Raw genomic sequence first — 15,298 nt, forward strand, 5'->3', positions numbered from 1 at the left:
AGGAGTGACCGGTCCAAAGGTCGACCTCCAAACTTCAGTGGTGAACCTGGAGCAACGAGGTCAGAGAGCTGAACTCACTGAGTAACAGAAATAATTCTGCACTGACATTATAATCAGTGTTGACTCTGGTTGATTGTCTGACTGTGTTTGTGAGCTTAGAGGAAATGAAAATGAGTTTGTAACAAAAATCAGTTTTGTCCAGTTTTCCTGTAAAAAGCTGAACTCTAATCTAAGAGGATGTTACTGACAGGAAACAGCTGCATTATCTGCAGTCTGTGTGATCACAGCTGCTTCAATCATGTTTGTGTCTGCAGAGGTCAGAGGTCACAGTCTGCAGGGTCCAGCTGTCCGTCTGTGAGGAGTGACCGGTCCAAACTTGACCCTCCAGACTTCAGTGGTGAACCTGGAGCAACGAGGTCAGAGAGCTGTGATGACTCCTTTACATGTTTGTGTTTCCTGGATAAATATGACCTGAAACATCCTCAGATTGTTACAAAGATTCATTAAAAAGAAAACAATGAAAGAGAAAAGATCCAAATGTTCGACTTGGTCATTTGCTGTTTGAGGACAGTGATGCTCATATCTGTGGGGAAAGTGTGACCTGAGTGGGTTCATGTTTGTCTTTAAAGAACAGAGCTGCTCTGATTCTCTTTGTGTCTGATCTGTTAAACAGTCTGAGAGGTCACACAGAGACCCAGCAGCTAAAGCCTGGATCATACTGGCTGCTGTTACTCCATCAGGACAACACTGAACCACAGTGGTGTGGATGTAGTGGATAAATCCCACCATACTGATGCTCAGAGTTAACCACAGGGAACAAAACCAGATGTTACCTTCAGATTGTGACCTTTGGAGTGGACGATGCAGATTTCAATAGAGAATAAATGTTGTTGTTTTTCAGCTGTGAAGAAAGAATCTAATTTTCTGAACTTAAGAATTTATGATGCTGGAAACAACATGGAGACTATAACACAACATTTCCACTGTGTTCATAGAATGAATGTAAAACTGTCAGACATTCATTAAATATGCAAAATGTCTACAGAAGCATCAGAGGGTCAGACGTGAAGCACTCAGTGATTTTGATCAAATGACTCATCAGTTATTGATCTGTACTACACTGATCTACCACGTTAGTAAAGCTGGTGTTCTGGTGGTGGAGGGAGACTCGGATCATGTTCTGGTTTTGGAGCAGTGATCTGCTGATGGTTCAGTTTGATGAGCTTCTTCAAAATCATCCCTGACATCACCACTGAAAGGACGTCCATGAAAACAGACTGAAAATTACTGATATGTTCACAATCTGAGAGTTTAAAACTTGACAGACTTGATTCAGATGAAGTTATTTGAGCAGAAACTCCTGGATCTTTATCCTGTGTTGATCTAATCCTTCATGGTTCCTCCACAGAGTGGAGCAGCAGAGCTCAGAGGTTCCCAGTGGTCAGTCTGCCCAGCAGCATCAAACACAGCTGGACTCCATATTTATGGTCTGTACATGTACAACAACTACTGTTACATCTGTTCTGTTCACAGTCGTCTCCATGCTGCTCTTTGTAGACCAGTGGATCGTCAGTGTGTCCAACATGGATCTGATGTTTGGCTCCATGATTTCAGTCTGATTGGCTCATTCATAAATATTCTGTTCCAGCTGCTGGAGGACAACATCATCACTTTTGTGAAGAACGAGCTGAAGAAGATCCAGAAGGTTCTGAGTCCAGATTACCCAGAATGCTTAGAGAGTCAGAGGAGCAGCAGCAGAGAGGCGTTTGTGAAGATCACAGTGGACTTCCTGAGGAGAATGAAGCAGGAGGAGCTGGCTGACCATCTGCAGAGACGTAAGAGGATTTATCTAAAGATTTAAGCTGCTGGATAAATGAAAATTTTCCAGAGATGGAAGATGGAGCAACATGTTTTAAAGATTAGTTCTTTTTGGAATTGAGTGTTTATTTTTCTTCTCATTCAGAACTTCAAGCTGCAGTTTGTCATCGTAACCTTAAATCCACCCTGAAGAAGAAGTTCCAGTGTGTGTTTGAGGGCATCGCTAAAGCAGGAAACCCAACCCTCCTGAATCAGATCTACACAGAGCTCTACATCACAGAGGGAGGGACTGCAGAGGTCAATGATGAACATGAGGTCAGACAGATTGAAACAGCATCCAGGAAACCAGACAGACCAGAAACAACCATCAGACAAGAAGACATCTTTAAAGCCTCACCTGGAAGAGATGAACCAATCAGAACAGTGCTGACAAAGGGAGTGGCTGGCATTGGGAAAACAGTCTTAACACAGAAATACAGCCTGGACTGGGCTGAAGACAAAGCCAACCAGGACATCCAGTTCATATTTCCATTCACTTTCAGAGAGCTGAATGTGCTGAAAGAGGAAAAGTTCAGCTTGGTGGGACTTGTTCATCACTTCTTTACAGAAACCAAAGAAGCAGGAATCTGCAGCTTTGAAGACTTCCAGGTTGTGTTCATCTTTGATGGTCTGGATGAGTGTCGACTTCCTCTGGACTTCCACAAAACTACAATCCTAACTGACCCTAGAAAGTCCACCTCAGTGGATGTGCTGCTGATAAACCTCATCAGGGGGAAACTGCTTCCCTCTGCTCGCCTCTGGATAACCACACGACCTGCAGCAGCCAATCAGATCCCTCCTGACTGTGTTGGCATGGTGACAGAGGTCAGAGGGTTCACTGACCCACAGAAGGAGGAGTACTTCAGGAAGAGATTCAGAGATGAGGAGCAGGCCAGCAGGATCATCTCCCACATCAAGACATCACGAAGCCTCCACATCATGTGTCACATCCCAGTCTTCTGCTGGATCACTGCTACAGTTCTGGAGGATGTGCTGGAAACCAGAGAGGGAGGACAGCTGCCCAAGACCCTGACTGAGATGTACATCCACTTCCTGGTGGTTCAGGCCAAAGTGAAGAAGGTCAAGTATGATGGAGGAGCTGAGACAGATCCACACTGGAGTCCAGAGAGCAGGAAGATGATGGAGTCACTGGGAAAACTGGCTTTTGATCAGCTGCAGAAAGGAAACCTGATCTTCTATGAATCAGACCTGACAGAGTGTGGCATCGATATCAGAGCAGCCTCAGTGTACTCAGGAGTGTTCACACAGATCTTTAAAGAGGAGAGCGGACTGTACCAGGACAAGGTGTTCTGCTTCATCCATCTGAGTGTTCAGGAGTTTCTGGCTGCTCTTCATGTCCATCTGACCTTCATCAACTCTGGACTCAATCTGCTGGAACAACAACAAACAACCTCTACATGGTCTAAACTATTTAACAAACTAAAACTTCAATCTCTCCACCAGAGTGCTGTGAACAAGGCCTTACAGAGTCCAAATGGACACCTGGACTTGTTCCTCCGCTTCCTCCTGGGTCTTTCACTGCAGACCAATCAGACTCTCCTACGAGGTCTGCTGACACAGACAGGAAGTAGCTCACAGACCAATCAGGAAACAGTCCAGTACATCAAGAAGAAGCTCAGTGAGAATCTGTCTGCAGAGAAAAGCATCAATCTGATCCACTGTCTGAATGAACTGGATGATCGTTCTCTAGTGGAGGAGATCCAACAGTCCCTGAGATCAGGACGTCTCTCCACAGATAAACTGTCTCCTGCTCAGTGGTCAGCTCTGGTCTTCATCTTACTGTCATCAGAAGAAGATCTGGATGTGTTTGACCTGAAGAAATACTCTGCTTCAGAGGAGGCTCTTCTGAGGCTGCTGCCAGTGGTCAAAGCCTCCAACAAAGCTCTGTAAGTAAATCTGTGATCATGTTTATTTTTAAAATGTTGATTAAAAGTGTTCATAGATTTCTTCCATGACAGATCCATGTCCTAAAACCATGAGACAGCGTAGTTGTATAGTATAAAAGAAAAAAGGAGAACTTTTGACCACAATATTGTAACTTGAATGAACTTTTGATACAGCCTTTAAACATAAAATTTATGAACAGAATCGGTGACAAAGGGCAGCCCTGGTGGAGCCCATCACCCACCGGACTTATTGCTATCCAACGTATTGCCGGCTATGCCAACCAAGCTCTTGCAATGGTTGTAAAAGGATCGAATGGCCATAAAATGTTTCTCAGTTTTATTATTTTCAGTCACATCTGTTTTTGATTATTAACTGAATATTTTAAAATTCAGGCTTTTTATGTTATACAAAACATCATATTTTCTTATGATGTCTTGTATTGATTCTGAAGGAATAGTTTTCATCAGTATCGCAGATACCAGCCTGAATTTTACTTTGTATTGGATCAGAAAGGAAATCAGTGGCATCACACATCACTTACAGCAACTTCAGTACCTCTTCATTTTAATAAACTGGGGGGAGGTGCACCAAGATTCAGTATGAGATAAAGAATTATTTTTAACTGTAAGGTTGGAGAAATCTGTTGTTGGAAATTGGAAGAACAGGTCATCTTAAAAATCACTGCATTGTAGTTTTATTCAGGCCCCTTCAATCTGTGATCGCTGTTGCTTGGCATTGTAAATGCTACTATTACAAAAGTCACAAATCTTAGTGTATGTGTGTGTTGTTGGGTAATAAACCAAAAGAACAGAATCTACCAGCACCTCACTGATTTCTGCTTAAAAACAATAAAAAAGCAATAAAGCTCTGATTTGTTTGGTTGATCTTGTCTCCCTTCCACCTTGATTTCAGACTGAGTGGCTGTAACCTGTCAGACAGAAGCTGTGAAGCTCTGTCCTCAGTCCTGAGCTCCCAGTCCTCCCATCTGACAGAGCTGGACCTGGGTAACAACAACCTGCAGGATTCAGGAGTGAAGCTTCTGTCTGCTGGGATGAAGAGTCAATACTGCAAACTGGAAACGCTGAGGTCAGATCAAGCAATATCGATTTTTTTTTCATCAATTAACATCATTTAATCAATTTCATTTGGAAAAAATTAACAGTGTTTATGTTTTGTTTTTTTAATGAATCCATCCAAATCACACTAAACTGCCACATTTGTCTTTTGTAACATGAGGCAATAAGGATTCCAGCATGTCCTGAAACAGTGTTGAAATATTGTAAATGTAGTAGCTCCTCATGGCACCATGAATATACTTTAACACAAGTGTTTCATGTCTTCTTGTCATCCTTTCTTCAGACTGAGTGGCTGTAACCTGTCAGACAGAAGCTGTGAAGCTCTGTCCTCAGTCCTGAGCTCCCAGTCCTCCCGTCTGACAGAGCTGGATCTGGGTAACAACAACCTGCAGGATTCAGGACTGAAGCTTCTATTTTCTGCAGTGGAGAGTCCAAAGTGTACAATTCTCAGGTCAGGATTCAGTCTTTTCTGATGATGATTTAAAACCTGAGTCAGGTCGATAAATGGCTTACTCATTTACAACAGACATGATTTGTCAAATCACCTTATATCTAACCCAAAGGTCCTGTGTTTTACTACTTTGATTTTTTAGTAAAACACAGGACCTCTTAATATTTATCTAAGAGACCATATATAATTTTTTTCCCTGGATCATGTGTGTACCCTCCTGGTTGGAGCTCCAGCAGCCTGTATCAGTGAATGGGACTTTAAATGAAATTGCTGCCCCTGTCAGGAAGAGGTCTGAGTGACACACAAAACAGCAAATATGAGCACTGCATGTGTCTGAGGCTACTCAGATACAGACCTGAATGAGACACTAACTTTGTCTCTGAGAGATAACTTTTATTATTAAATACACTTCATTTCTCATCTGTGTAGAGAATGTAGAGTTTGACATGCTAATATTACAAAATGAAAAATCACACTGAGTCACAAAGAAATTGTTTTGGAGTATTTATGGTTCAGCTGATGAAATTGTTCAAACAAACCAGTAATTTACACCGAAACAGCACAAGTGAAACTTTTTCGAGGGACTTACACTAAGCTTGTCCTGGTACACCTGTAGAGCCCAGCTTCTATGGACCATGAGCTTAAGTTCTGTGCTGCTCTGATTTATTGCCCGTGCTGTCTTTCAGTTCAGCTTTGTCGAGTCTCTGGTAGGATTTCTTTTACATGACCTGTGTAAAAACAAAACAGGAAACACATTAAGCTGAAGTAAGATGCACAATTTGAAAAATGGGGCACAAAAAATGTTGCTGCTTTCTGGAAAGTGCGTCTAAGAAGACCCAATGGAGAAAGTGAAGAGAAAAATCAAAGATTAAGAAGAAGAAAATGGCAGAGGCAGTTTCTCTTGGACTGCCTGCAGATGGGGTGAGACTCTAGAAACAGGGATGATTGGAGAAAATGCAAAGAGGCCAGGAGATGAATACTCTGGTGTTCTGGGGATAGTGGGAGTGAGAGGGAGAGATGCCAGTAAATGATTTCAAGGATAAATTTGAGAGAATCAGAGCTAAGAAACCAAAGCAAGTGGGGAACTACAAACATATGGACAGACTCATAATTAGGCCAAAGACACATTAAAGCAATTATTACAGGTTTAGAAACAGGGATGGATATGAAGGAGCTTAGCATGAATTTGCATTGAGGAAAGAATAGCAACGAGCATCAGAGGAAACAGTTAGGAAAACTAAAAGGATGTACTGGCAGGAATACTGCAGTACTTTAGGAAGAACTACCGTATTTCCCAGACTACAGAGCGCACCTGAATATTAGCCGCACAAGCTAAAATCAGGGGAAAATCCTGTTTTGTACATACATTAGCCGCACCTGACTAAAAGCCGCAGGTGTTTCAATGTTGACTTATCATATGTAAGAGAATATGCACAAAGCGAATTGTCAGGAAAGAGATGGCTGTTTGGAGACACACCCCTTTTATTAATATTTTGAAAAACAAGTTATGGGTACATATTTGCATAACTTTTTAGGTATATGTACAAGTAGCGGTAATTACAAGTACAAAACATGTACTGTGCTTCATAAATGAGTAACAAATGTAGTACATAACAGTAACCTACAGCACACCAGAACAATTGATTCGGACTACCTTTTAGGCTCAGGTGCAGTGACACGGCTTTAACAAGAAGAAAAGTCAGTCATTCACCACCATCTTCCTGCGCACTAAAACCACCAAAGTCCTCTCCTCCAGTGTCGGAAACAAACAGGCTCAGGGTGGCTTCGTCATCCACTCTCAGCTTCTTTCCTTCGTTGTCACTTTCAAAACCAAAGAAATCCTCGTTGTCAGTGTCAGAGTCGAACACCCTCAGAAGGGCCGTGGCGGTGTCCTCCTCTCCATCATGCAGCATTCAGCCCTTCGAAATCTGTTGGTGATCGTGGATGTTTTCACACTTTTCCACGCTGTCAGAATCCAATGGTGGAGTTGGGCATAACTTGCTTTTTGCAAGTTTATCGCCGCTCATCATCCAGGCCTCCAGCTGAACGGGTAGCGCTACTTTGAAGTTTGTTTTTCGCGCTACCTCGTACTGCACTACGTTGCCTGACGGATGGACATGTGACCAACATACCACTCTTGAACCCCGATCCTTCCGCCAGGCAACGTAGTGCCGTACAACAGCGGAACAAACAAAACAAATCCGCTCATGGACAATCCATAGAAAAGCCGCACCTGACTAAAAGCCGCAGGGCTCAAAGCTTGTGCAAAAAGTACCGACAATTACGGTACACTAGTTCAGAATGTGTGGAGTACAGTTAAGAACATGAATGCAGACAGGAAACAACAGCAGCTGTTGTAAAGTAAATTCAAACTCCTTCATTAAATGCAGCTGGTTGAGTTGAAAACAATGGAGAATGATTGTGTTACGTTGTTTATTCTCTATAGAAATGGAGCAGGAGTGCATGCAGAGCTGGACGTGGGCTGTATATACATGCGTGTATCTGTTTTGTCTGTGAGCAGAGAAAACAAAGCGCTGGAAATGTCATATTGAAATGTTAAATCAGGAAAATCCTGGAGAAGAGGATAGTTCTAATGTTCAGTTTGTAATGTTGAATTCAACACAGCTCTTAAATGCATAAAAATGACTTCACCTGACGTCAGACTGAGCAATCGGATTAGCTACTGATATTGATTTAACCCTTTAAGACCTACCATAGAACCAAGTCCGCCAGAGCTTATATTATATGGAGTTTGCATGTTCTCCCCGTGTTTGCGTGGGTTCCCTCCGGGTACTCCGGCTTCCTCCCACCGTCCAAAGACATGCAGCTTGTGGGGATAGGTTAATTGGATAATCCAAATTGCCACTAGGTGTGAATGTGCGAGTGAATGTGAGTGTGAATGGTTGTCTGTCCCTGTGTGTTAGCCCTGCGACAGACTGGCGACCTGTCCAGGGTGTACCCCGCCTTTCGCCCTATGACAGCTGGGATAGGCTCCAGCGCCCCCCGCGACCCTGAAAAGGATAAGCGGAAGCGAATGGATGGATGGATGGATAGACGTAGGTGCTAATGGCGGCCTACTTAGCATTAGCAGCTCAGATGTTGTAATGCTAGGGAAAAGAGTGTTAGCATTAGCCGTTCACAATGTTATAAAGTTAAGGGAAATAGTGTTAGCATTAGCTACTCACATTGTTAAAAAGTGTTAGCATTAGTGCATAATGCTAATTCACATCAAATTAGCATTAGTTAATAACGGCAGCCTATTTAGCATTAGCAGATAATGTTGAATTTGGCCCACTGGAAAAGTTAAGAACTAAAGATTTAGGAGTGTTTCTCGATAGCTCTTTCTCATTTGAGAAACAAATAAATGTTGTTATTAAAACCAGCTGTAAGGTTTATATTGTTGATTGTCATTTATACTTAGAAATATTTACTCATATATGCTTAGAGTTGTATAATCGATTGCATGATGATAGAGGTTTGATCCTTAGTAGTCTGTAAAGACTCTGTGTGCCTTCCAGAGTGCTCTGGCATGCACACACCACTTGGGGCCATGAGAGAGGTCGTACCCTCTCTTACTGATTTATGGTGTAGGACAGGGGTCTCAAACTCAATTTAGCTGGGGGCCGCTGCAGGCAGAGTCTGGGTGAGGCTGGGCCGCATTAGGTTTTCCACAAGAAAGGCATGGTTAAAAAAATTCCAATCCTCTCAAATCTCTTTATTTTTATTTTTTAATACAAAATATGAAAAATAAATAAACAAATTAAGAATTAATAAGAAAATAAATCAATCTGTAATACATAAATAAAATAATAATAAGATATTTTTAGTCAGTGAACTTGTGTGTTTCTTTCAGTCTTCTATATCTGCTGTATTTAGATTGAAATGTCTGTATTAACAGTTCTATAACCTTCTTCTGAACATGAATGGAACACTGTAGAAAATGAACTGTTCTTCTGAACATGGCTTCTCTTGCCTACTCCTTGCTGCTAGAGACCTGGCAGCGTTTCCTCTCGCATAGCCGAGCCAGATTTGGCCTGAGGGAGGAAGCAGTTGCGACCCTCAGTATGTCTTGAAGATGATCATCCGTAAGTCTGGACCTGTACTTGGACTTATTGAAGTTCAAAGTGGAGAAGAGCTTTTGGCACAAGTATGTGCTACCAAAAAGGCACATGGTCCACTTGAACATTCGGGAAAGCCGAGGGAAACTAGGGCTCAAGTCTCTCAAAAATTGTCCAAGCTTGTCTGCTTTTCCACTCACCTCCCTGAACTTTGCTTTGAGTTCAGAGTTGCACTGCAGCTCAATGAGCTCCATTTGAAGCACAGAAGGGGCATCTTGCACATCAAAGGAGAAGGGGTCCGCAAAAATGTGAAAGGTGGCTCTGTGTGTCTTGAAGTCAGCAAATCTGTGATCAAATTCCTCCTGTAGCCTCAAAATGACATCAACATACTCGTCAGCACTGAATGGTGTGCCTGCATCCACGAGTGCCTTGCATGCTGGGAAATGGCAAAGGTTTGTCTGAGAGAGCTGAGCTTTCCAGAGCGCCAGTTTTGTGGAGAATGCTCTCACGTTGTCATAGGCAGCACTGACAAGTTGCCCCTGGCCTTGTAACGTCTTGTTCAGTACATTAAGCTCATGTGTCATATCAACAAGAAAAGCTGAGTCCATGAGCCATTTGGGATGAGTTAGCACAGGAACACTAACTCCATCCTTCTCCATGAAGGCTTCACTTCTGCTCTCAACTCAAAAAGTCTCTTTAATACATTTCCCCTGCTGAGCCAACGTACCTCAGTGAAGTCGAGCACATCCCCATATTCTGACTCCATTTCCTCTAAAAAAGCACAGAACCTTCGGTGCTTTAAGCCCCTGGATCTGATTTGGTTGATGCATTTCACAACAATAGACATCACATTGTCAAACTTCAGGCATTTGCTGCAAAGGACCTGCTGATGGATGATGCAGTGCAGAGCAATGGCCTCCTCCACGCCTTCCTCTTCCAGTTTGTTTTGTGCCACCAGTCCATGTTTCCTCCCTGTCATTGATGGCGCTCCATCTGTTGTTATTCCAACAAACCTCTTCCATGGCAAACCAACATTCTCAATGGCATCACACAGCTTGTAAATATCTGCTGAGCGGTGGTCTGGCCATGCATTGGAATTACTGTGAGCAGCTCCTCCATCACTTCAAAACTGTCATCAACACCACGGACATACATTGGGAGCTGGGCAGTGTCGGTGATGTCTGTGGTCTCATCAAGAGCGACTGAGTATACACTGAAACATTTGGCTTTCTCACACAGTTGGTCATAAATGTCACTTGACAGGTCAGAAATGCGATCTGCTGCGGTGTTGGCAGAAAGGCTGATGTTGCTAAACTGACCTTTCTTTCCCGGACAGACTATATTTGCAGCCTGCAATATGCACTTTTAGACAAATGCACCTTCTGTGAATGGCTTCCCTGCTTTAGCAATCATCTCACTAACCACGTGGCTCCGACTGCTGCATTATTCTCTTTGGTTGCTTTCTTGGAGAAATCTTGCTGCCTCAGTAGATCTGTTTTAAGACTGGCAACCCGGTTCGCTCTCTCGTCTCCCTGGTATTTTGCATCTAGCTCAGCATGTCTAGTTGTGTAATGACGTTTCAAATTGTATTCCTTGTGCAGCGCAACTTTCTCTGTGCAAATAAGACAGGTCGGGGTGCCCCTGTGCTCAACAAAGAAATATTGCATTTCCCACTTTTCCTGAAATTGTCGGTGCTCATCACCAACCTTTCTCTTCACCGCAGGCTTTGAAAAAGACATGTTTGGGGCTATGTGACATTTATAATTCTACTTGGTGTCACTGTCGCATTGAAGTTTCAATCAAGCGTTTAGCCGACGGACGGGCAACGTCTCAACGCGTAGAGAACGTCATTTCTGCTTCTTTTTCTTGCAACCGTAGCACGGCGATCGGCAGATAAAAAGCCGGTAGCAGTCTCCTTTGTTTTTACGCTCGATGTTCATGTCTTTCATGACGACACGAACACCGTGGCGTTTGCAGATGGTAGAAAGTGCAGGGATAGCGAGCGCAAAAAAGGCGACTGCTCACGGCGCCGGGCTGTTGTTACAGGAGAAAGAAGCGGAAATGACACCGTGACATATAACAAATAACATCAGCTGTTTCTGATGTTAGTTGTTTTGACTGCTTTTACATTATATTGAAATATATGTAATGTTCATGTTTGCTGCAATGCAAACGCAGTGATGCAAATAAAAACATGGAGCCACAAATTACGGTGCGACCCTATAATTAGTCCGGGTTACCGGGGACTGTTGTTGCCGATGAACAGGTGTCGCTATGTGACTGCAGACTAAATTGGGCTGCATTGAGTTCATGACTTTTCTTTTATCCCGCCGCCTACGCATCACTGTGAGAGTTAATATGAGATCTCTCTCTGTGGAAAAATAACTTTAAATCCCACTGACGTGTGTATAAATCTATATACGTATAATGTCCCGCTGGGCAGCAACTTAAAAAAACAACTTTTTTTGAAGTGTTGTGAACGCAGCGCGCTGGGGCGAATGTCGGCGTTTGCCCAATAGAAAGGAGGAAGCCAGCCAGGCACAGGAAAGAAAGAAACACTCCAGGGCAACGCTGCTGGAACTTTGACTCATTGAGAAATGTTTCCCTGCTTGCATCAAGCCCGGCTGGTGTCCCCTGAGATCCATATCCCACCCTGATTGGTGGGTTAATTCAGCTCCGCCCACAACACTGTAAAGTGTCATACATTATCAAACTAACATTACATTTTCATATTAAGGTGGGGCCAAAAACTATCGTCCTGCGGGCCGCAATTGGCCCACCGGCCGCGAGTTTGAGACCCCTGGTGTAGGAGGACACCTACTCTGTGTCTGGTTAAGTATAAGAGCCCTTTGTTAGGGGGACCGCTGGACTCTTAGCACCAGCTTTGGGGTCACAGGGTCACATCTGGAACACACACACACACACACACACACACACACACACACACACACACACACACTATGCACAGACTGGTACTCTTTGTTCATACCTGTGTAAGACGTCATAATGAACTTGTGCATATTCATGTAAGCTCAATAAAGAGCAGTGTTACGAGGGAGCAGACGAGAGCGACTGAGGTCAAGTGAAGGAACGGCGCTGTCACAGTTCTCTCCCTCATCAATTGTCTGGTTCCAGCGGTGGGTGTGTGCTAGACGACCCATCACCAGCTTTTTCCACTGGTTACCAGTACGTGGTAGAATCCACTTCCAGATCTGGTTGTCTTTAAATCTGTGAATGGATTGGCTCCATCTTATCTCTCTTTAACAAAAGAATCCAAGTGGAGCCCTCAGGTCTGCAGATAAGCAGCTTCTGACCAGAACTAGACGTAAAAACAGAGGTGAGCTTTATCGATGGCTGCAGCCAAACTCTGGAACAGTCGCCCTTCACATCAGGTCGTCACCAACACTGGACATTTTTAAAAGCCGGTTGGAAACACATTTGTACTCTGTAGCTTTCAATCCTGACCAGTCTTTATAGTCATTACTGTGTATGTTTCCTATTTTCTCTCTACTCTGTGCAGCACTTTGGCTCAAGCTGTTTTTAAATGTGCTGATAAATAAATGTAGATTTCTTTGAATAAAACAGTGGAGCCGAGCTTTGAGCTCAGTGTGTAACAGTGTGTGTGTGAGAGCCATGTAATGTCCATGTGTGCATGCTGACTGTGCTGCTCTGACCCCCCTCCTCCTTTCAGGGTGGAGCCTGCTGGAGTCCGATGGTTGAGACCAGGTCTGAGGAAGTGTAAGTGTGTTTTTAATGGGATTCATGAAAACAAAGCAGCACACATTCAACCATCTTCATCATGTCAGGAGTCATCATCAAAGTGTCAATCAATGAACAGATGATGGATCAATAACTGCAGCTGGATTGTGTTTGTTCTCTCCATCAGATTCCTGTCAACTCACAATCGACACAAACACAGTGAACACAAAGCTCCAACTGTCTGACAACAACAGGAAGGTGACACGTGTGGAGGAGGTTCAGTCATATCCTGATCATCCAGACAGATTTGATGTTTTTAATTATCAGCTGCTGTGTAGAAATGGTCTGACTGGTCGCTGTTACTGGGAGGTCGAGTGGAGAGGAGACGTTTATATATCAGTGAGTTACAGAAGCATCAGAAGGAAAGGATACAGTGATGACTGTTTGTTTGGACACAATGATCAGTCCTGGAGTCTGATCTGCTCTGATGATGGTCCTGGTTCTGTCTGGCACAATAACAGACTAACATCCATCTCCTCCTCCTCCTCCTCTGTCTCTAACAGAGCAGCAGTGTATGTGGACTGTCCTGCTGGCACTCTGTCCTTCTACAGAGTCTCCTCTGACACTCTGATCCACCTCCACACCTTCAACACCACATTCACTCAAACTCTTTATCCTGGGTTTAGACTCTGGTATGCTGGTTCCTCAGTGTCCCTGTGCTGAGTGGAGTGTAAAGAGTGTCTCCTGTTACAGAAACACTCTGACTGTTGAACAGATAGTTCAGTCTGTACATGTCTGTCTCTTTCACTCACAAACACGTTTTCACATTCATGGATTCAATCAGTTGATGTTTGAAACTCTTCTAAATGATTCCTTGTAAACTTCTTCCTCTTCAGTCACAAACAAACAGGAAGTGATGTCACATGTGTTCCTGTCCACACAGCAGAATGAGTCTATTGCTGACAGTGATGTACAAACAGAGTGAGCATTTCTGAGGCCCAAAATAAACTGAGTAGTTCACTGAATGAACAATGGACTGTGAGCTCAGTTCCTTCATCATTAGTATGGATTATATATGTATATGTATTATATTAGTATCATATATATCAGGTGCTGCTGCTTTCAGTCATTGTGCAAATGTGCTGTTTGTAAGCTTGTAAAGCTGCAGTCAGCTGAGACTGAAGAAGTCACCTGATCAGTGAGCAAACGTTTCTGAAAACGTCCAGATGAACAGAATCAACCTTTTGGGATCAGCCAGCAATGCAGCATCATTGTTGTTCAGCTTCAGAGGTTTGCAGGAATGAACTGATGACCAGAAACAGCTGCAAAGTCCAAGAAAATACCAGCTGGAGTTCAGCTGCATTTGAAGAAGTCAAAGAAAAGTAAGGATGGCAAAGGGCGACGTTTTCTTCCAAAGAGCTGCAAACATGGTCGACGCCTCATTAGAAGAATCATCTGGACATTTGTGAGGAACTCTAACCAAGAAAGCAACGTCACACAGATCCAACAGACAGTTTCCATGACTGCAAGTGTTGAGTGGAAAAATGCTACATTGCATTATTGCATCCTCTCACCACAGGAGGCGCTGTTGGCACCACTGATTGCTGATCAGCTGTTCTCTGATGATCTGATTGATACTGTGAATAACGGGACTCACTGAACTCTGTGACACAGTGAAGATTACAGAGTTTAACTTCACCCTTTAAGACTGACCACAGAACCAAGTCCGCCAGAGCTTTTGTTATATTTTTACATGCTGTGGAGCCATTTGTGGGAGCATTTCAAGTTGCTATACATCAATACAACTGTTATAGCCCTAATTTTAATAATATGTATGCATTAAGTCCATAGTAACTACATAAACTGCAAAAAAAACCTCTGCTCATCCATCTCTGTGTGTATCAGGATACATTTGGTTCATAATACACAGAAAAATCAGAGTTATTACCTGTAATAAATGTGAAAGATTCCTGCAGTGATAACCAGGCAGGACTGAAACACATCCAAGCTGTCACCACGGTAACAGCAGCGCCCATCCACAGGTGAGGGGAGGAGCAAAAAGAGGGACTTTGACCATTTTATACTAAAAACACTCAACTAATGTTTCTAATATGAAACAAATAAGCCCACATTAATGTGAGCGTTTATTAAATAATAATAATGATGATTTCCTCCTGATCTCATTTCCACAGCAGAGAAAACTGTGGTGTATATTGAGGTGGAGGGTGTGGTCTGTGGCTCAGGTGTAG

At 43.2% G+C, this 15,298-nt stretch overlaps 1 protein-coding gene across 1 annotated transcript; it reads left to right on the forward strand.

Annotated features, from left to right (window-relative positions):
* Positions 1 to 1,028: 1,028 nt before the first annotated feature.
* Positions 1,029 to 14,499, forward strand: LOC308402441 (protein NLRC3-like; the record flags this gene model as incomplete). The annotated part of the gene is made up of 8 exons (XM_080891301.1): positions 1,029 to 1,057; positions 1,409 to 1,487; positions 1,649 to 1,835; positions 1,964 to 3,764; positions 4,678 to 4,851; positions 5,125 to 5,292; positions 13,042 to 13,088; positions 13,237 to 14,499. 8 exons carry the CDS (start codon positions 1,029 to 1,031, stop codon positions 13,770 to 13,772), a joined length of 3,021 nt encoding a protein of 1,006 aa, XP_080747427.1. The 3' UTR covers positions 13,773 to 14,499.
* Between the last annotated feature and the right edge of the window lie 799 nt (positions 14,500 to 15,298).

This window comes from Rhamphochromis sp. 'chilingali' (assembly GCF_963969265.1).
Source record: "Rhamphochromis sp. 'chilingali' genome assembly, chromosome: 1".
Taxonomy (NCBI): Eukaryota; Metazoa; Chordata; class Actinopteri; order Cichliformes; family Cichlidae; genus Rhamphochromis; species Rhamphochromis sp. 'chilingali'.